This window comes from Marmota flaviventris, chromosome 7 (genome assembly GCF_047511675.1).
Source record: "Marmota flaviventris isolate mMarFla1 chromosome 7, mMarFla1.hap1, whole genome shotgun sequence".
Classification (NCBI taxonomy): Eukaryota; Metazoa; Chordata; class Mammalia; order Rodentia; family Sciuridae; genus Marmota; species Marmota flaviventris.
Window position 1 is genome coordinate 31,262,378 of NC_092504.1, and position 20,591 is coordinate 31,282,968.

General features: G+C 38.3%; 1 protein-coding gene across 2 annotated transcripts in view; it reads left to right on the plus strand.

Annotated features, from left to right (window-relative positions):
• Wdr19 (WD repeat domain 19) overlaps positions 1–20,591 on the plus strand; it is a 72,916-nt gene that overhangs the window by 34,283 nt on the left and 18,042 nt on the right. For both annotated transcript variants that reach the window (XM_027938643.3, XM_071614219.1), the window contains 11 exons: positions 1,304–1,463; positions 1,659–1,769; positions 4,379–4,488; positions 8,959–9,016; positions 10,547–10,687; positions 10,769–10,851; positions 11,495–11,578; positions 12,792–12,938; positions 13,268–13,392; positions 15,483–15,595; positions 17,106–17,174. In XM_027938643.3, coding sequence (XP_027794444.2) covers positions 1,304–1,463; positions 1,659–1,769; positions 4,379–4,488; positions 8,959–9,016; positions 10,547–10,687; positions 10,769–10,851; positions 11,495–11,578; positions 12,792–12,938; positions 13,268–13,392; positions 15,483–15,595; positions 17,106–17,174 — 1,201 coding nt within the window. The remainder of the gene's footprint in view (positions 1–1,303; positions 1,464–1,658; positions 1,770–4,378; positions 4,489–8,958; positions 9,017–10,546; positions 10,688–10,768; positions 10,852–11,494; positions 11,579–12,791; positions 12,939–13,267; positions 13,393–15,482; positions 15,596–17,105; positions 17,175–20,591) is intronic.

Genomic DNA, 20,591 nt, shown 5'->3' on the forward strand with positions numbered 1-20,591 from the left:
ACACTCAGCTCTTGATTTAATCCGAGCCACAACTGCTTCAACTGGCCCCACTCAGCTCCCTTTCTGTTCCACTGGCAGCTTAAATTAATTATTTTTCATGCTTCTTCCTGGAATGCCCTTCCCCCATCTCTGGAGGACAAAACTCGTCATTCTTTAGCCACCAGGCAGCCATCTCCTCCAGGAAGCCTTCCCTGACTCCCCCCCACCATGAAGTCCCAGCTGGGGGTTTTGTGGCATGTGCCTCAGGGCCAGGATGAAGTGCCTCTAGTGCTTCAGAACACTTCACTACTTACCACCGCTGTGTGACTTGAGCCAGTCTCCTAAGGCGCCTAAGCTCACTTCTTCATCAGTAAAGGAGAAGTAACAATTTGTAGTGGGTGAGGTTGTCGGGGTGGTATAATAGAATGTGTGCAAACAGCACAAAGAGTCACGTACCCAGAGCACTTGGTTCCTTCTGTCGCACCATGTGGGGCTCATTTGTTCACTTCCCTGTCTCTTCCTCCTTCCGGGTCATAGCTGCCCTAAGGGCAGTGACTGTGTGTTTGACCTTGTATCTTGGTTCTAAGCACAGTTCCTGGCACATAGCACAGAGGTGCTCAGTAAATGTGTGCTGGATAGAAAAATGGACAGGCGGGCAGGTGGATGGCTGAGTAGGTGGGTGCGTGTGAGGTTTTCACTGCGGCAGATTCTATGAAATTGAGTTGGCATGTGTGTTCATGTTTTAAGCCAGAGATCAGCAAACGTTTTCTGCTATGGGCCAAATTGTAAATATTTCAGGCTTAAGGGCCACAGGGTCTCAGTCACAGCTGCTCAGCTGACTCTTGGAGCACAGAAGCATCCAGAGAGAGTCCAGACAGGAGCAGACTGCCAAGTCACCCTGTTTTACTCAGACTTTACACCAAAAGCTAAAAGCAGATTGGGCTTATCCTTTTGGCCAGTTTACTGACCCGTTTTCCCCTTCTAAATTTATAGGACTTTATTAGGTTTAAGTGTAAACAAAAACAATTTTCATCTATGTGTGAAATAAAAGTACAAAAAAAAAAAAGAATTAGTTTAGTTAATTGAGGCAGAAGGGCTGGTTACAGAGAGTTGATTCAAATTAATTTTTAAAAAGGCAAGGGAAAACATTTGTCATACAAAAAAAGAAAGTTTATATATTTTTTCATTAACAAGTGACAATTATAGGTTAAAAAATGTTTTGCAAAGTTTATTTAGCACATGATAATAGATGATATGTAATCTGTAAATTGCCAAATAGGTGGCAGTGGCGCTCTCCAATTAAGTGTGTATACTCAAATCCCAGGTTTTCTGATGCTTGGGACATATGCAAGATTCTGAATGATCATGCTGCCTGGAATGATTTGGCCAAAGCTTGCCTGCATCACATGGAAGTGGAGTTTGCAATCCGGGTTTATCGGGCAATTGGAAACGTCGGCATGGTGATGTCCCTAGAAGAAATAAAGGTATACAGCATTTTATGAGAATTATCAGATTAAGATTTAAATGTTATTTCTTCAAATATTTTATTTCCTTAAGTTAATGTTACCTAACTCATAAACAAGCAAATAGAACATTGCCACTTCCTACTGAGCACAGTCTTTTTAAAAATGGAGTTAAACCTCTGTATTTCTTCTTATCAAAACTGCTTTTCTTTGCAGGGAATAGAGGACTACAATCTTTTGGCAGGACATCTTGCCATGTTTATGAATGACTTCAACCTGGCTCAGGACCTGTACCTTGCATCCAGCTGTCCCGTGGCTGCCCTAGAGGTATGGCTTTAAATAAGGAGGGAAAGAATGTGCAGAGAAGGAGGTCTCCCCTTCTTTCTGGTTAAAACTTCTTAGTTCCAGACACCATATGCCTTCCCCCTCCTAAAATGTAAACATTTAAGCTTTTAAGAATCCCTGAGTAGCCAGGCACAGTGGTGCATGCCTGTAATCCCAGCAACTCGGGAGGCTGAGACAGGAATATCACAAGTTGGAGGCCAGCCTCAAGCAATTTAGCAAGGCCCTAAGCAACTTAGTGAGACCCTGTCTCAAAAAACAAAAAGGGCTGGAGGATGTGACTAAGAGGTAAAGCACCTGTGGGTTCAAGCCCCAGCACACACACACACACCAAAAAAAAAAAAAAATCCCAAAGTACCATTAGCTTGAAAATATTTTCATTCTTCATTTGGGAGCAGCATAAAAGGCATGGTATTATAACATTACTAAATAATTTAAAGTCTAAATGTGCCCCAAGAAAACAGATTGTATAACTTACAAAAATATTTGCAAAGAAAAATAGCTACCATTTCTTGAATGCTCACAGGTGCCAGGCAGTTTTCTAAGCACTTGACATTTATTAGCTCATTTAACTCTCACAAAAATCCTATAAGATGGTACTATTATTTTCTCTATTTTCTGCCTGGGAGAACTAAGGCACATTTATCTTTTATCTGTTTATGAAATTCTCCTATGTATCAAGAGTTGTAGGAGAGGAATTGGAATAGAATGAAGGACCAAGTTCAAGGGCAGAGTGGAAGAAGACATAACAATATAGAAAAGTGATCAAGAGCACAGACTCAAGAGAAAAACACTTCTGGGCTCAAATCCCAGCTCTGTATGACCTTGGATGAATTATTCAACCTTTTCAGCCCCAGGTCCCTCTTCTTTAGAGTAAGGATAACTATATCCAGCCCGCAGGATACTTGTAAAATATCTTCAAAGGGAATTAGATCTTTTAGCACAGTGACGGATCAGTAGACACAAAATAGTAGTTATTGTAATTATTAATGTTCTTCCAGCCCAAAGCAGCATTTCTACAACTATATAAAAGGGGTAGTTTTGAAAATATATTTGTTACTAATTTCACAGCTTTTCTTTTTCATATTGTTCTACAGCAAATTTTCATTTTTCTTTTATGCAATGCTGGGATCCATCCTAGGGCTTCCTACATGCTTGGCAGGCACTCTACCACTGAGCCACATCCTCAGCCCTAAATTTTTATTTGCACTTTACATTGATGTTTCATTTTTATTTTTACAGCAAATTTTCATTTTTGTTTTCATTATAAGTAAACTAAATTCATTCATTTTAAGAAAAAAAAAAAAAAAACTAAGGTTATATTACCCTATTATTTGAGATAACTGGGGACACCCTGAGAAATTTTCAAAGCTTGGATGGGTACTGACTTAAGTAAGAATGTGACTACAGTGAGTAAAGGCAGTGCCGTCATCTTGGCTCTTCTGCATTTACCTGTGGACACCTGTGCCCCTAGCTTTGTAAAGGATTTGAGGGATGGCTTCAGAATGAGGGGTAATTGCAGTCTGTTATTCTTTAACTTCATTCTGAGTGGTAAGTTAGCCAGTGGAGAGGGCAGGGGCAGAGCCCTATTACTGGCTCTGTCACGAACTGGCCGTGTAGACTGTGTCAAAACTAGTCTCTCTTTGACTCAGAGTCTGGATCTCTAAAATGACAAGTTGATTGTGAAAGGGTAGAAGTGAAAAGTAAAATAAGCTAATGCCCTAGACCAGTGTCTGGCAAAGAATAACACTTGAAAAATGTTAGCTATTCTTAATTCTTCATAAAGTGTACATAGGGCGAGGAACAAACTTTTTTAAAAGATTCTGTAATGATAAGTTTGTATTTGGAATTGTGTAACTGACCACAGGAACCACAGACACTGGTAAAAGATAAAAGGAACCAGGAAGGAAGAAAGTTTACATTTTACTTACGTTTTCTGTTATTTCTGTTGCCATGTAGCTTGAAATTATCTAATAAAATAACATTAATTCCTATAGTAAAGTGTTTCCCAACTTTTTTGTCATTGCCCCTCAAAGATGAAAAATTAAATTTAATTGACTGCATTAATTTTTATTGGTACATTATGATCATACATAATAGTGGGATTCATTATGCCATACTCAAACACATGTATAGCATAATTTGATCAATCTCATTCCTCAGTACCTTCCATTTCTATCCCCTCCTCCCTCCCCAATCCATGTACTCTACTGATCTCCCTTCTATTATCATTTTTCAACTAGTGCATTATAATTATATATATATATATATATATATATATATATATATATATATATATATATAATATTAATTTTAATTTACCCCTACTGAGAAAAACCAAATACTAAGGAATAAGGTTTTTTTTAGGTAGGATTGAGTATGGGGAGGGCTACAAACCACTGTAATAGCTAAATTTAGGGCTCTGTTACCACCATTGAGACTGCAGAAAATACTAGTTATCCTTGTAAATGCCAAGTTTCACTGTTAAAAAAAAAACAAAACTTTTTTTTGAAATTACTTTTATTAAAACTGGCACTATATTATAACTTTGCAAAATAGTTTGCTCTTTTGAAATCAAGGTCTCTTCCTAACAGATGAGAAGGGATTTACAGCATTGGGACAGTGCTCTCCAACTGGCAAAACGTTTGGCCCCAGAGCAAATACCATTTATATCAAAAGAATATGCTATTCAGCTTGAATTCACGTAAGTCCTCCTTGTTACATTTTTTTATGGGGGTGAGGGCACCAGGGATACTTAACCATTGAGCCACATCCCCAGCCCTTTCTTTTTTTTTTTGAGACAAGGTCTTACTAATTTGCTTAGGATCTCACTGAATTGCTAAAGCTGGCTTCGAACTTGCAATCTTCCTGCCTCAACTTCCCAAGCCATTGGGATTATAGGCATGTGCCACTGCACCTAGCCATCATTATGTTTTCATAGGTAGCTTATTGCTACATATTTTCATTTTTTAAATATTTTTTAGTTGTAGATGGACACACATATCTTTATTTATTTTTTAATTTTTAATTTTTATTTTTTTTAAGAGAGAGAATTTTTTTAATATTTATTTTTTAGTTTTCGGTGGGCACAACATCTTTATTTTATTTTTATGTGGTGTTGAAGATCGAACCCAATGCCTCACACATGCAAAGCAAGCACTTATCAGCTACAGCCCCAGCCTCTACATATTTTCATTTTAAACTGCCTTTAATTATAAGGTTCTCCCTTGACTTAATAATTGCTTTTTAGAGAGAAAAAAATGATGCTTACCATATATTCAAAAAACATTTAGCTGTGCATGGTGGCACACACTTGTAATCCTAGTGGCTCCAGTGGATGAAGCAGGAGGATCACAAGTTCAAAAACAGCCTCAGCAATTTAGCAAGGCCCTAGCAACTTAGCGAGACCCTGTCCCAAGATAAAAAAAAAAAAAAACAGGGCTGGGGATGTTGCTTAGATTACACACTGAAGGTTCAATCCCTGGTACCAAAAAAAAAAAAAAAAAAAGTTTTAGCTGACTAATGATATCCTATCCATACATTTATCCACTTTGATTTTCAGCATCAAAATCTAAGTTTGGGTCTAAGCCTTTTCAGCATGGAGAGTGATACACTGTTTCATAACCTGTGTGCAGGAGCCTGACCTCCTTTAACACTTTGAGGATTTGCAATGTAATTTCAAGGCAGAATGAAAAATGCTGAATTTTAGTCTATGTCTTAGTCCATTTGTGTAGCTATAACAGGATACCTGAGACTGGGTAACTTATGAAGAACGGAAATTTATTTCTCACAGTTCTGGAGGCCAGGAAGTCCAAGATCAAAGAGAGTTCTCCCTTCTACCTTTGTCCTGATGACTTTATCACCTCCCAATACCATCACTTTGGCAATTAAGTTTCAATATATATGAACATGTGCCATAGCAGTCTGCATCTCTATTAGCTTAAAATTATAGATTTTTCTTTTTAAAATTGAATTGCATATGGATGAAAAATAGTATTGAAAGTCAAGAGAAAAGCTTTTCACAGAGTGATGCTCGGTGCTTGAGTAGTAAACCTTTTTGGTACATCAGTAGGCTTTGCAAATCTCTCCTACCTTTGGAAATTCCATAATCTATGCTGGGAAATTTAGAATTTTCTTATTCTCTTAATTGTTAGCCCATCTTATTTGCCCTAAATTTTGTTTGTTTGTTTGGTACTGGGGATTGAACCCAGGGGTGCTTTACCATTGAGCTACATCCCCAGTCCTTTTTGTTCTGAGACATGGTCTTGCTAAATTGCTGAAGCTGTTCTCAAATTTAGGAAACTCCTGCCTCAGCCTCCCGAGTTGTTGGGATGATAGGTATGTACTATCATGCCCAGTTGTCATAGTCTTAATCAATAGACACTACATTTTTATTTCAGTGCTGTATAAAACTGTAAATGTAGAGGCACTCAGCATCTAGTTTTAAGTTAACATTCAGTTGTGGTTATTTCTACCAACACAAATAGCTACAAAGACTATAAATGAATAACGTATTTGCAAATATAAGTTCACACAGTTCACACATGCATGTGTATGTGCAATGACAGTATCACAACTGGGTAATTTCTCCTGACATATATTATAAGATACATTCAAATTTCAAAAATATTAGAATGTAGAAAAATCCTGGTCTTTGACAAAGAAAGAAAATATGTTTTAACATTTGACTATTACAAAAATGTTATGTAGTTACACTTTTATTTTCATACAGATTTTGGATTGTGAGACTATTGACCTCCAAATTTTGGTTGTAGAAATTATTTTATCAAAAAGTATTCATTTTTGTTCAGAATAACTAATTTTAAATTTTCTTTTCTCCAATAAAAAGCTTTTTGGAGGCGTTATTTCTTCAGAGTCAGTCTTGATTTAAATTTGCCTCATTTCTGTCCTTAAGTTATTCCAGGGGTTGGGGGTGTAGCTCAGTGATAGAGTCTGTGCTTTATCAAGTATAAGGCCCTGGGTTCAATCCCCAGCACCACCCTGCCCCCAAAAAATCCATATACCAAATTGTATTAGAATCTTAGAATCAGAGACAAGGCCCTAAATGCCTTGGCCCTCCATCTCCATCCTAAGAGTGTATCTTAGAGTATAAAACTTCTGCACCGAAGAGAAAAAAAATGATCCACCATTTCCTGACAGAAAACAAACAGAAAGTTTCCAGAAGCCTCAGGAAATTGATGCTCTTGGAGCAAACTCAAACGAGCTAAGGTCAATTGAAGGCCTAAGCTTCCTTGTTTTGAGTGGTGGTCGTGGCAGTTGCTTTAATCCTTTCTGCTTGACAGTTGACCCTGGATCTACCATTCTCAAAGGCTTCACTGCTAATTTATATGCAGACCTTTTGACCCTGGTCTCATACATTCCAGCCCCCAACCATCAGAATAGTTTCTCTTGTGTTAATAGTGACTTGCCCCGTGGCATGAAGGTGCATGCCTAGAATCCCAGCAACTTGAGAGGCTGAGGCAGGAGGATAGCAAGTTTAAGGCTAGCCTCAGCAATCTAGCAAGGCTCTAAGGACTTAGAAAGATCCTGTCTCAAAATAAAGCATTAAAAAAGGCTGAGGATGTGACTCAGTGGTTAAATAACCATGTGTTCAATCCCCAGTATCAAAAAAATAAAATAAAATAAAATCATGACTTTCCTAAGTGTGTCCTATCATGAGGTATCAACTACTGATTTTGAGGCCTACAGCCCAAGGCCTGTGCTCAGTTCCCAGTCTATTTCATTATTATATCCAAGACATTGATTAGGTCAGAGCAAGGCCAAATTTATTCAGTCTGGAAGAGATTTAGCTCTCCAGTGTGAGATTAGACTAATGAGCTAGATCCATGTGAGAATAAAATAATAAAGCAAGGTAACTAATATAACATAAATCAGAGTTCCAGAATCTCAATTTAGCATCTACTAATTGAGCAGGCTCCCCGAAAAGGAACTGTCATTTCTCTTGTCCCTAGGTGGGTTGATATAGTTGGACCCAAATTAGAAATTTCTATTCAGGAATATTGCAAAGCCCTGGGCTGACCAATAGAAAGTTCTCAATCATCCTTGTGTATCAGTAGTTGAGGAAACTGAGTGAGGCCTAGACAGGTTGAATAACTTGCCTAATCTGATAAAGTGGCGCTAAGATAGATCCCAAACGATGCCATTTTCAGAGATGATTATACAAAAAGAGATGGTTTCTCAGAGGAAGACGGGTCTCAGCAAAAAGGTCTTAAGCAAATCATCGTCCTAAATAATGAAAATTAATTGATATAATAAATTTGTCTTCTAGATATGCAGATCTATGTTAGTATTCGTCATGGGAACAGAGCCTATATTAATTATTGATATGGTTAGGATCGTAAACGTCCCCCAAAGGTCATGTGGTAAAGGCTTGGTCACCAGCCTGTAGTGCTGTTGAGAGGTGGTGGAACTCTTAGGAGGTGAGGCCTAGTGAGAGGTCACTGGAGTGTGCCCTCGAAGGGGATATTGGGGCCCCAAGGTCCTCCTCACTTGCTTCCTGGCTGCCGTGAGGTGAGAGGCTTAGCTCCGCTGCACATCCCCTGCCACGACACTCTGCCTCACCACAGGCCCGAAGTAAAGGGTCCAAGGGACCATGAACTGCTCTGAACTGTGAGCCAAAATCAACTTTTCCTCAGGTTTCTTATTCTCAGCTATTTTGTCATAATGAAGGAAAACTGATTAACACAATTATATCAAGAATGATACATTTTATTAAAGTAAGAACCAGCGCCCTCAATATTGTAATACCCAGGGTGTTCTTCCATGTCTATCTTTAATAAACTGATGGTAACCCAGATTCTCTCAATACATATTCTTCTTATGAATATTGGGTCTTTGGAAGAAAGCATTAGTTTTTACGGTCACATGATTTGTCATTTCATGCCCTAAAGGAAATAATTAACCAAAGGTAGCTCATAAAATTTGCTGTACCTCTCACAAATGCCTAGCAAGTCCCTTACAGTGCAGCGTGATCCATTTTAATATTTTTAAAGTGACAAAATAATGATGGGCTGCGCTCTGAAAGAATGCTTGCATCTATGTTGTTTATCACATCTTTCATGAACTTAAGCAACTCAGAGATTATCTTTTAAGTTTTGTACATATAAATAAGATACATAAATATGAATTGAATTCACTCTGATTTTTCTTTCAGGGGTGATTATGTAAATGCTTTGGCTCATTATGAAAAAGGAATAACAGGTGAAAATAAGGTAATCTCAAATAAAGATCTTTATCCTGCTCTTATTTGCATTGTACTTATTCAATATCTAGTAGGTGACCTGTTTTTCTGTTCATTAGCACATTTGCAAAAACATAGTTAAATTATTTTAAACACTTTTTAAACTCTTAAAAACTAAAGATGGCAATATTTTTACCCATCTAAAAAGAAATGTTTTCTACTACAGCCTAAATATAAGCTTCTAATTAAGACTGGAAGTTAAAAAGTGGCATATAACTTTCCCATTTATAGGCCAATATAATTCAATAAGAAAATGAATGAAAAAATTAGAGTACATCCTAACAATGTAACATTAGAGGACTAAAACAGATTCATATGTATTGACGTGGAAAGTCTCTGAACAGGCAAAATGCTTTGCACAGAGTAGATACCAACTCAAGAAGCTCAATTTTGGAATAAAATTAGTGTTTTTTAATTTAGTTGGTCTTATAAAGATTGAATCTTTTTTTTTCTATTTATATCTAAGTTATTACAAAAGGAATGCAAGTTCATCATACTCAATTTTTAAAAATCACCCAAGGATGTTAATGTGAGAAGTGAGAGTCCAATATTCACTCCTCCGTCTACACCCTGTAATGATTCCATATGTTGACACCCTGAATCTTATGGAGCTCACAAATATGTATGTCATACAGGGTTTCTGCTAAACATAAAATCACTCCTTCAACAGCAAAGGGTAGCTGTTGTCCACTCTGTAACATAGCATTTTGCTTGCTCCCGATCTTTCCAAGTCAATATATATGAATCTGTTTATCCTTTGAGAGAGTTTATGTTCCATTTCTTGAATATACCATAATATTTCATCTACTCCATGTTAAATAGGGTTTTCTTTCCCTATTTTCAAAAATACTGCAAACACTACAATGACTGTCCCACCCTGTACATATTTTTTTAGCTACCAAAAATGGTATTTCTGAAGGATATATTCTTACAAGTGAAATTTCTAGGCTATAAAATGTGCTTTTAATTTTTGATATTGCTAAATTGCTCTCAAAAAGAAATTATAGTAATTCATGCATATATTGTTCATGTATGAACATATTCTCAACATCAGTGAACCATTTAGTCAATTTGATAAGCACATATATATATATAATTTTATTTTTTGTGTATTTGAGTGAAGTTGAGCATGTTTTTATTTATTTATTGGCCAGTTATATTTTTTATTAATTACTTGATCATATCCTTTACTAATTTATCTCTTGGGTTTTTTATATTTTTGGGGGCTACCTCTGCTTTACTTTATTCTTTATGTGCTCTATCAAATACATTAACCACTAGCTACATGTAACTGTTCGAATTAATTATCTAATCTACAAATTGAAAATTCAGTTCCTCTTTCACACTCGCCATATTTCAAATGCCCAATAGGCACTTGTAACTATTGGCTACCATGTTGGACAGGGCAGACACAGATTCCCATCCTCACAGAATGTTCTACTGTACATCTGCTTCAGATGAAATAGGATCTGACTCGTTAGTCTTTGCTCCATCATTTCAGGAGCACGATGAAGTGTGCCTGGCTGGAGTGGCCCAGATGTCCATAAGAATGGGAGACATACGCAGAGGGGTCAACCAAGCCCTCAAGCACCCCAGCAGGGTTCTTAAAAGAGACTGTGGAGCCATATTGGAAAATATGAAGGTAGTCCTTTCTCTGCACAAATGTTCACGTGGTTCTTACACGTAACAAATTTAGTACCTTAATGATCCTGTATTATTTTAGCAATTTTCAGAAGCAGCTCAACTGTATGAAAAAGGCCAGTACTATGACAAAGCAGCCTCTGTTTACATCCGCTGTAAGAACTGGTAAGAGCTGGTGATGGTTCGTTTCCAGGCAGGTTTGGAAATTAATGTGTTGGGGTTTTCCCACTTGTCTCCTTGTCAGTCTTCCTACCTGACATTCTGTTCATACCCCAACTGCACCTGCCATCTTGTTTTTACTACTTATATTTAAGTTTACATGAATAGCCTTTGCCCAAAGAACAGCACATTTTGCTGATTTTGTATGAGAATGTCCCTAATCAGATAAATTACAAGGAAAAAAAAACAAACAAAACCCAAGAGAGTTAATTAACTAACCTTTATCTTCCCACATAGGGAACTATCAGGAGGCAAAGCAATTAAGTTTACTTTTTCCTTTTGCAGCCAAGATTTTTGAAAGATCATAACTGTTTTTTCGTTTTTGTTTTTGGCACCAAGAATTGAGCCCAGGGGCAGGGGTGCTCTTCCACTGCACTATATCCCCAGCCATTTTTGTTAGCCCAGACTGGCCTCAAACTTTGCGAGGCCACAGCCTCCTGCACAGCCTCCCAAATCACTGGTATTACAGGCATATGCCATTGTGCCCAGCAGATAATTGTTTTTTGAATCCTAAAATCTAGCATTTGTTTGTATGCTGCTACTTGAGGGAGCACAGTGCTGACATCATTCCTTGTGTCTACTTCTCTAGGGCAAAGGTTGGCGAGCTTCTGCCTCATGTTTCTTCTCCTAAGATCCACTTACAGTATGCCAAAGCTAAAGAAGCAGACGGAAGGTTTGTACGATTTCTTAAATTTATACAAACTTAAAGAAGTTTGATAAATTCATCATTAACATTTATAACGCTCTAAGAAAGACAAAGCAGAGAAAGAAAACATCCTTTATATATAACCTTTGCAGGTCTGAAATGACAGTCTTCAACATCTTTCTACATCTCATACCTCATGCCTTTTTTTATGTATTCAGATATAGACTGGGATATCTTTGTATTTGAAGGTAAATGGAGGAAGTGGAAATTTGGCCTAATGAGGCATGAAAATGGAATTAAGTGATCATCATTTTATTAAGGAGGATAACTTAGAGATATAGAAGGAAAGAAAAGTAAAGAACCATGAATTCCACACACAAGACTGGCTGTGCTGTTTAAACCATAAAACAGTATGAAAAGCTAGAAATGAATAATGAATATTAAATGCGCCAAGATCTTCTCCAGCTTAAAATAGTACAAGAAACTCAAAAACACTAATATTGGAAAAGAGGCTCAAGACAAGAAGGCAAGTCTCGGAGGAAATACAGTTATGAAATCGCATGTGTGTAAACATGAAAAAGTTTCACCCCATGAATAGTAATAAAACTGACACCGTATTTGGAAAATGTATTTTAAACTAATAACCATACTGTGAAAATGCACTTACTTTACATGACTGATGGAAGTGTAGATTTCACTTTGGAAGTTTAAACTAAGAGACTTTTAAGTGTTAGTGATACCCTTCACTTTTTGAAAAGTAACTTAGGAAATGGAGAGATACACTAATAGTCTTGTTGAGATGGAAAGAGTTGGAGAATTAGTTCAAGCCGAAAAGAAGTCCTGAGCGCCATCTAGAGGTCAACACACAAAGACTTTATATCATTGTTAGGCATATATAATTGTGAAAAATTATTATGTTATCTAAAAAAATCCTCTATTGCTATTATAATATTCTCACTCAAAAAGGAAAAAAAACAGTAACATATAAAGAAATTATATAACTTTGATTCAAGTGAAAAAATACAATTCAATATTGGCCTTTTACTGTTTATCAAACCCTTACAAAGAACATATTTTAGTGGGAGAGTTCCTGCTGTTTTTTCTGATGAAATAAAAGGATGTTTAAGGAAAACAAGCAACGATTGCAACACAGTAGGAAAGTGACCCAAACACTTATTGTTATTTCCCTCCTAAACTGACAGTGTTGGGAAAGTTTATCTCAACCAAGTATTTCTTACAGATACAAAGAAGCTGTCCTGGCTTATGAGAACGCCAAGCAGTGGAACAGTGTGATCCGCATCTATCTGGATCACCTCAACAACCCGGAGAAGGCCGTCAGCATCGTCAGAGAGACCCAGTCTCTGGACGGGGCCAAGATGGTAGCCAGGTAACATAGCACATTCACACTTTTGGACTTCCAAAAGCTAACTGTAAAAGAAGGACCCTGCCTCCACTCGTCAAATACTTAAATTTGAAAAGAATATTTATTCTTTTTGATTTTTTAAATCAGCTCTAGGTATTTAAATCCAAAGGTTATTTGTGAATGGTCAGCATGAGCATTTGATTGTCTAGTATCATAAGCATATAATGAGGACTGCAGTTTATGTAATAAAGTTTTATTTTTAAGTGATTTCTCCTGATTAAAAATGATTTTATTTTGTAAAGCACAGACTTATTTTATATGAGGGTCAAGCTAATTGAAGTACTTTATTCTAGGTTTTTTCTACAGCTGGGTGACTATGGGTCTGCCATCCAGTTTCTTGTCATGTCCAAATGTAACAATGAAGCTTTCACCCTGGCCCAGCAACACAACAAAATGGAAATTTATGCAGACATTATTGGTAAATATCATTGTTTCCCTATGTTCTCTAAAAGCTTTTATCATAGAAACACTTTGACTCTTACCATCTAATTATCAGAATGGTGTAGGCCTAACCACACTGTCGTAAATGTGTACCACGTAGACACACACGTGAATGTTATTGCTAGATTTCAAGATTCCTACAACTTCAAAGTGAGATTGAGTTATAAGACTATGTGATTATTGCAAGGTGTGGTGGTCTACTCCTATAATCCCAGAGGCTCAGGAGGCTAAGATAGGAGGATTTCAAGTTCAAATCCAACCTCAGCAACTTAGGGAGGCCCTAAGCAACTGAGTGCGACCCTGTCTCAAAAGATGAAAAAAGGCTGGGGATGTGGCTCAATGGTAAAAAAAAAAAAAAAAAAAAAAGAAAAGAAAAAAGAATATATGATTACTAAAGCTAGGCACTGAAGGCCTGTAGTCCCAACTACTCAGGAGACTAAAGCAGGAGGACTGCAAGTTTAAGGCCAGCCTCAACAACTTAGTGAAATCCTGTCTTTAAAAGAAAGAAAGAAAGATATATGAGTGTATATGATTATTTTGATGAAAAGTAATATTTTTTGGCATGCTTGTCACTGTTCTTAGAAATTATTGAAATAATTTTTAGACCTTTATATCATGAACCATATAATTTATTTGTGTTGTCTTTCTTTAGCCTTTTTTCATTGTGGTAAAATAGACCTTACCTAAAATTTCCATTTAAAAAGCTCGGTTCTGGGGCTGGGGATGTGGCTCAGTGGCACTTGCCTTGTGAGCACTGAGCACATGCTTTACCACCCACTGAGCTGCACCACAGTGCTCAACCTTGAAATCTTGAAATCATTTCTCTCCACACCTGTCACTGTCACTGTCTTCCTTCACACTTGCAGGTGTGAGGCCCTGGGTTCGATTTCCAGCATTAAGTACATTCACATTGTAGTGCAACTGTCACTACCACCCATTTATGGAGCTACTTCATCATCGAATTCTAAAACTCTGTACCCATTGTACTCCCCCCCACATTCCCCTCCTGGTAACCACTTTCTACTTTGTGAATTTGACTATTCGTGGTACCTCATGAAAATGGAATCAGAAAATATTTGTCTTTTTGTGTTTTTTTCTTTTTTAAAATTCACAAAATGACCCTAAATTGTTAAAACTCATGAGAAATTTTCTGTCTCCATCTTTAAGAGAACATTTGTTGGGAAGTCATGAAGATAATTGGTGGAAATAAAAAGCTAAAGAGAACAAAGAAGTAGAGATAAAAGCAACTTTAGACCTGCCAGTGTTTCACTTGACGCATGTTTGTCCTAACATTATAAGTGACCATTGCACTAAATCATCTAAGTTTTCATAGATAGAGAGATAGAGATGTAGATAGATAGAGATGGAGAGAGAGAGAGAGAGAGAGGATCCTCCCATAGGGTTCAGTGTCCAACCTTTCTCTTGGAAACTCTGTATCTGCCTTGGGCTGGACTTGTAGGGCTATTGTTACCCACTGAGCTGCCATGGGTAAGTGTATGTAATGAGTTGGAACCTGTGGAGCTGTGGAGCCCTTCTTCCTCTGTGCTTAATAAATTTAAAAGCCCTAAACCAAAAGAAAACAGTAAGAGAAGAACAGTAATAATGGTAACTACCCTCATTGGCCATTTTGGATACCCTCTTTCCCTGCTGTCTGGCACACACAGACTGCTGTTCAAACCAGTCCGTGCTGGGAAAGGGAGGTGGGTCACGTCTGTGTTGGGTTGACTCGGCCTCTGAAACTCTAGGCAGATTGTGGTCATAGTCATCGTGGTTCCTGTTGTTTTAGGAATTGAGATTTCAAGACTCAAAGAATGACAAAAAGCTCAAAGGCTAATAATGAATCATAACCTGGATTCATCATTTTCTCTCCCAAGTCCTGTTTAGAGTGAAACAAAGATGGAGCAGAGTTAATATCCAGGGTGATGATGATGAATGTCTTCTGATGAAAACAGACACTAAGGGGTTTAGTCTCCAGTTTTTAGACCACTTCTTAGAATTTTTTTTTCATAGCAATAAAAGGTAAACAAGTTCTGCTCACGTATTTTACTCAACCAACTTATGTTGTAGGTTCCGAAGACACGACTAACGAAGACTACCAAAGCATCGCCTTGTACTTTGAAGGAGAAAAGAGACATTTTCAGGCTGGAAAATTCTTCTTGCTATGTGGCCAGTATTCCCGAGTTAGTATTTGCCAAGAACACATTCCTGGACTCCACAGGAATGATTATGGGAGTTGTTTTAAAATGCTAATATGCTTCCAAACACCCAGATTTGGGATCTGTCCTCCTTTTTGGTTGTCCTTGGCCCAGGGGTTTGTACCCAGGGCCTTGTGCACACTGAGCACATGCTCTACCACCCACTGAGCTGCACCACTCAACCTTGAAATCGTCTCTCTCCACAAACTGTCACCCTCTTCCTAAAATCTCTCACATCTGTCCCTTTCATTCTAACTGCCATCAACCCAGAGCCCAGATGATCTTTCTTCTGATTATTCTGATAGTTTCCTACTTTCCCTATTTTTAGTTTCTCTGCCTGAAACTCATCCTTCATTTCATTACTCCCCAAACCTTGCTTTGCCTCAGGCGGGGAAACTGTCCAAACAAGAGACACCATGAGTTCAGCTCGGGGGTGAAGCTGAGTGTTGACTGTCAAGGCTGGCTGGCACGTAGCTTGTCTGAAGGGGACAGCCGCTGCCCACCTCCAGCACATCAGGGCCATTCAGGAGTCTGAGTCCAGCAGTATACCAGATCATATGATGCTTCAAGAGAAACAGAAGTCTGGGTCTGCCAGTCTTAAAATCTGGGTCCAGATATTTGCAGAATACCTCACAGGCCAGAGAAAACACGTGTGTGAATTTCGCCTACAGGCCACAGTTTACTATTTCTGCCTCTTAGAAAAAGGCCCACCTCCTCAGCTGGCACTCAAAAGGAATTTCCAGAATTTGACCAGCCAGCCTGAGCCTCCCAATCTGGCTCCAGCTGTTTCATGGAAGCACCACACTAGGTTCTCACAGCCAGCCCTTTACCAACCCCCTTCTCCCTCTGGCTCCTCTCTGTCCCTTCACCAACAACCACACACCCATCCATCCTGCAGGCCTCTCCCACCTCTGCCACCTTTGGACTGTCCCCACGCAAAACCATCTTAGCTTCTCAGAGCACTTAAAATACCAACTGGCCACACCTGTCTTTTAAGCTTTTTAATTTCTTTATGGGTCTGATGTTCTGGAATTGGGCAATTGGGACTTAAAATAATTGGTTCCTTTTATTATCACATCACACAGATCTCTCCCCAGTTAGATGGTGCCTAACATAAGAAGCGGGGCCGCACACACCAGAGCATTCCTGCTATACACCGATCTCCCACAGCCCCACATAGTTACAAGTGATCAATAAATATTTGTTGAAAGAATGAATGAAAGTCACTAGATCTTCCTCCTACAAGAGGGCATAGTTTGCATTTGCATTTCATCAAAAGTCAGAATAAGATTCTTCAGAGGGTTAACTGGATCCTTCCATTTCTTTTAAATTCCACCCAATCTTTGAAGTTTATATTTAAGATCCAGCACTGTGCAGGCCCCTGGTGAGATGAAGATTTTTTTCACAAACTAATTAATTTGTATGTGGAAATGTTGTTTTTCCTATTGTGAGCTCAGTCTAAAAACGTTTAATTGCTGTACGTTTCCCATTTTAGGCACTGAAACATTTCCTGAAATGCCCTAGCTCAGAAGATAATATGGCAATAGAAATGGCAATAGAAACTGTAAGTAAACTCTACAATGAAACCTTCAAGAATGCCAGTGTTTTTAAAAACTCTTTGAAGAAATTTCCAAATATATGCAGAAGGAGACCAAACAGTGTAACAAACTCCCACACCCGACAGCTGCCCACACATGGACAGTACTATTTTATTCATGCTCCACCTTCTTTCCTTGGATTATTTTAAAGTAGATCACCGTCATCACATCACTTCCATTCTGGATAAAAATCTTTGTCTAAAAGATAAGAACCTGGGCTGGTCAGGTAGCTCAGTGGTAGAGTGCTTGCCTAGTGGGTCTGAGGCCCTGAGTTTGCTCCCCAGCATCACAAAAAGAAAGACCCTGTGGGTTTTCTTTAGTTGCAGTTTGCATAACAGTGACGTTCACAGAGCCTGTGTGTACAACTTGATCAATATTTTCCTACATGTCAACCTGGGTGACCCTCACAGATCTTCAGTTCTACTACAAAAGGCGCCCTCATGTCACCTCCCAGTCAGCACCCTCACCCAGGGCAACAATCCTGACTCCTGTCCTTATAGTTTTACCTGTGATGAACTTCATACAAATGGAGACAGGCATGTGTATCCTTTTGTGTTGAGTTTCTTTGAATCAGTGTTATGTAGGGGAATGTGTCTCCTGTTGCAGGTAGCAATGGGCCATTCTTATTCACTGCTGTGTAGTAGTCTACTATATAACTATGTCACAATTTATTTATCCCTTACACTGTTAGTGGGCATTTGGGTTATCTCTAGCTTGGGCTTATTATAAATAAAGCTGCTGCCTTAAGCAGTTCATACCTTTTGGTGGACATAACACTCAGTTTTATTAGGTATGCCTCCAGGAAAACTATCAGTTATAGGGTATACATGTTTTTAGCAATAGTGGATACTGCCAAGCAGTTTTTTTTCAAGGCGGTCATACCAATTTACATTCTAGTGAGATGTTTTAGTCACTCCTTTACCAACACTTATTGGTCTATTTCAGTTTAGCTCTTCGGATAGATGTGTAGTGATATCTCATTATGGCTTTCATTCATTTTTCTAATGACTTATGATATAGAACACCTTTTCATATTTATTGACCATTTGAATATCCTCTCTTGTGAAGTATTCTTCTGTCTTTTTTCCAATTTTGAATTGTATCTACTCATCCTTACTGATTTGTAGGATTTTATCACATATCCTGCATATCAGTCTTTTCACTACACACACACACACACACACACACACACACACACACACAATATAAATCATTCAAGATGTGGCTTATCTTTATTTTCTAATGGTGTCTTGAACAAAAATTCTTATGTCTTGATAAAGTCCAATTGGGAATCTTTTGTAGTTAATGCTTGTTTATTTAAGAAATTTTGTCCATTCTGTGGTCATGAAGGTATCTCCCCTGTGCTTTTATGTACAAGTCTGATCATTTTAGCTTTCTCATTTAGGTCTATGCCTACCGAATTCATTTTTGGGTATGGCATGAGATGGGGTCAAAAATCTTTCTTTTGCATATGGTTATCCAGTTGACCTAGTGCCACTTATCAAAATGTCATTCTTTCTCCACTGAATTACCATGGAGTGTTTGTCATAGATGAAATGACCAATATGTATAATTGATTTTATTTTTGATTTTTGATTCATAAGTTTCTTCTGTTATTTTAGTTATCTTTTCACCACTACCACACTATCTTACTTATTATATGTAGTCTATGTTATAATCCATTTTAAATTTCTATGGATTTGCCTATTCTAGACATTTCCTACAAATGGAATCATGCATGCAACATATGGTCCTTGGTGTAGTCTTCCATTTAGCTTAATGTCTAACACTCATCCAGGTTGTCGTATGTATCAGGACTCCATACCTTCTTATGGCTTAATGAAATTCCATGGTATGACTGTATCACATTTTGTTTATATGTTTATCAGTTGGACATTTGGATTGCTTCCACTTTTGAGCTTTTATGGATAATACTGATGTCAACACTTGTGTGCAATTTTTTGTGTGAACGTGTTTTCTTTTGGATATATTACATAGGAGTGGAATTGCTTGGCCACATGCAAACTGTTTAACATTTTTGATGAACTGCACAGCTGTTTCCCAAAGCAGCTGCACCACTTCATGTTCTCACCAGCACTATATCAGGATCCCAATTGCTCCAACAATGATTTCTTGATAATGTCAAATGCCCAGTTAGGGGTCAAATTTCCCAACTCTCACATAAATGCTTTTTTACAGCAGGTTAGTTCACATCTGTCTCCAACAAAGTCCTTGTGTTACATTTGGTAGATGTACCCTATGCCTCTTTTAATCTCCCTCCCCACTCTGCTCTTTTGCTCTATCTCCTAACCCCACCTCCTGGCCCCTGCCATTCAGTTGTTAAGAAAATGGGTCATTTTTCCTGAGGAATTTCTGACATTTAGATTTAACTGATACATCTTTGTGGCATAATTTCCCTGTATTTCCTACTAAGTAGTAGTTAAATTTAGATACTTGATCAGACATAGATCTGACATATTTTGAAAAATGACTTCTTAGATGGTACGTGTACTTTCTATTTCATCGTTATCAGTAGGCTCATGTCTTAAGTCCAGTTGGGTTGCCGTAGCCTGAGTGCTTAAACAACGAATCCATTCCCCACAGTTCTAGAGCCTGGGAAGCCCAAGATCAAGGGGCTAGCTTCCCATTCCTGTGTGAGGGCTCTCTTCTTGACTCGTGGATGGCCTCCTTCGCACTGTAGCCTCACGTGGGCTTTCCTCCATTTATGTACACAAGGAAAAGAGATCTGCATTATATATCATCATACCTTCCAGTATGGCACACTGTTTTCCTGATCGATACCCCCCACTTCAGTGGTTTCACTCTCAACTTTGTGGAGATGATTTCTAAGAGATCTGTAAGCCAAGGTCCCCACCAGAACCTCATCCAAGTTTCCCAGCTGCCTACCCCCTCTGGGCTCTGTGGCTGCTCCTTGACACCGAGCCCCGCCTGCAGGGGTGTCTTCAGGGAGCCGCTGCAAGGGCCAGGCACTCAGTAGGGTGATGTTGTGCAAGCTGAATATCGCTTATCCAAAATGCTTAGAACTAGAAGTGTTTTAGATTTCAGTCTTTTGGATTTTGGAATGCCGGCATAGATTAATTAGCATACTAAAATCTGAAATGCTCCAAAATCCAAAACTCTTTTGGGCATCATGTTGGCCCTCAAAAAGTTTTATATTTCAGATTGTTTTGATTAGGGAGATGCACCCGTGAAAGGCCCAGGTCTTGTGCTCAAGATGCGATGCTTTTTTGCCAGATGTTGCTACACTGATCTTAAGATTTTTTTATTGAAACCTAAGAAGCATATTCTCTGTACAAAGAAACATCAGCTGAGTAAAGTTACAGTTTCTAAGAATGGATTTTTATTGGCAACTAAAGACTCTG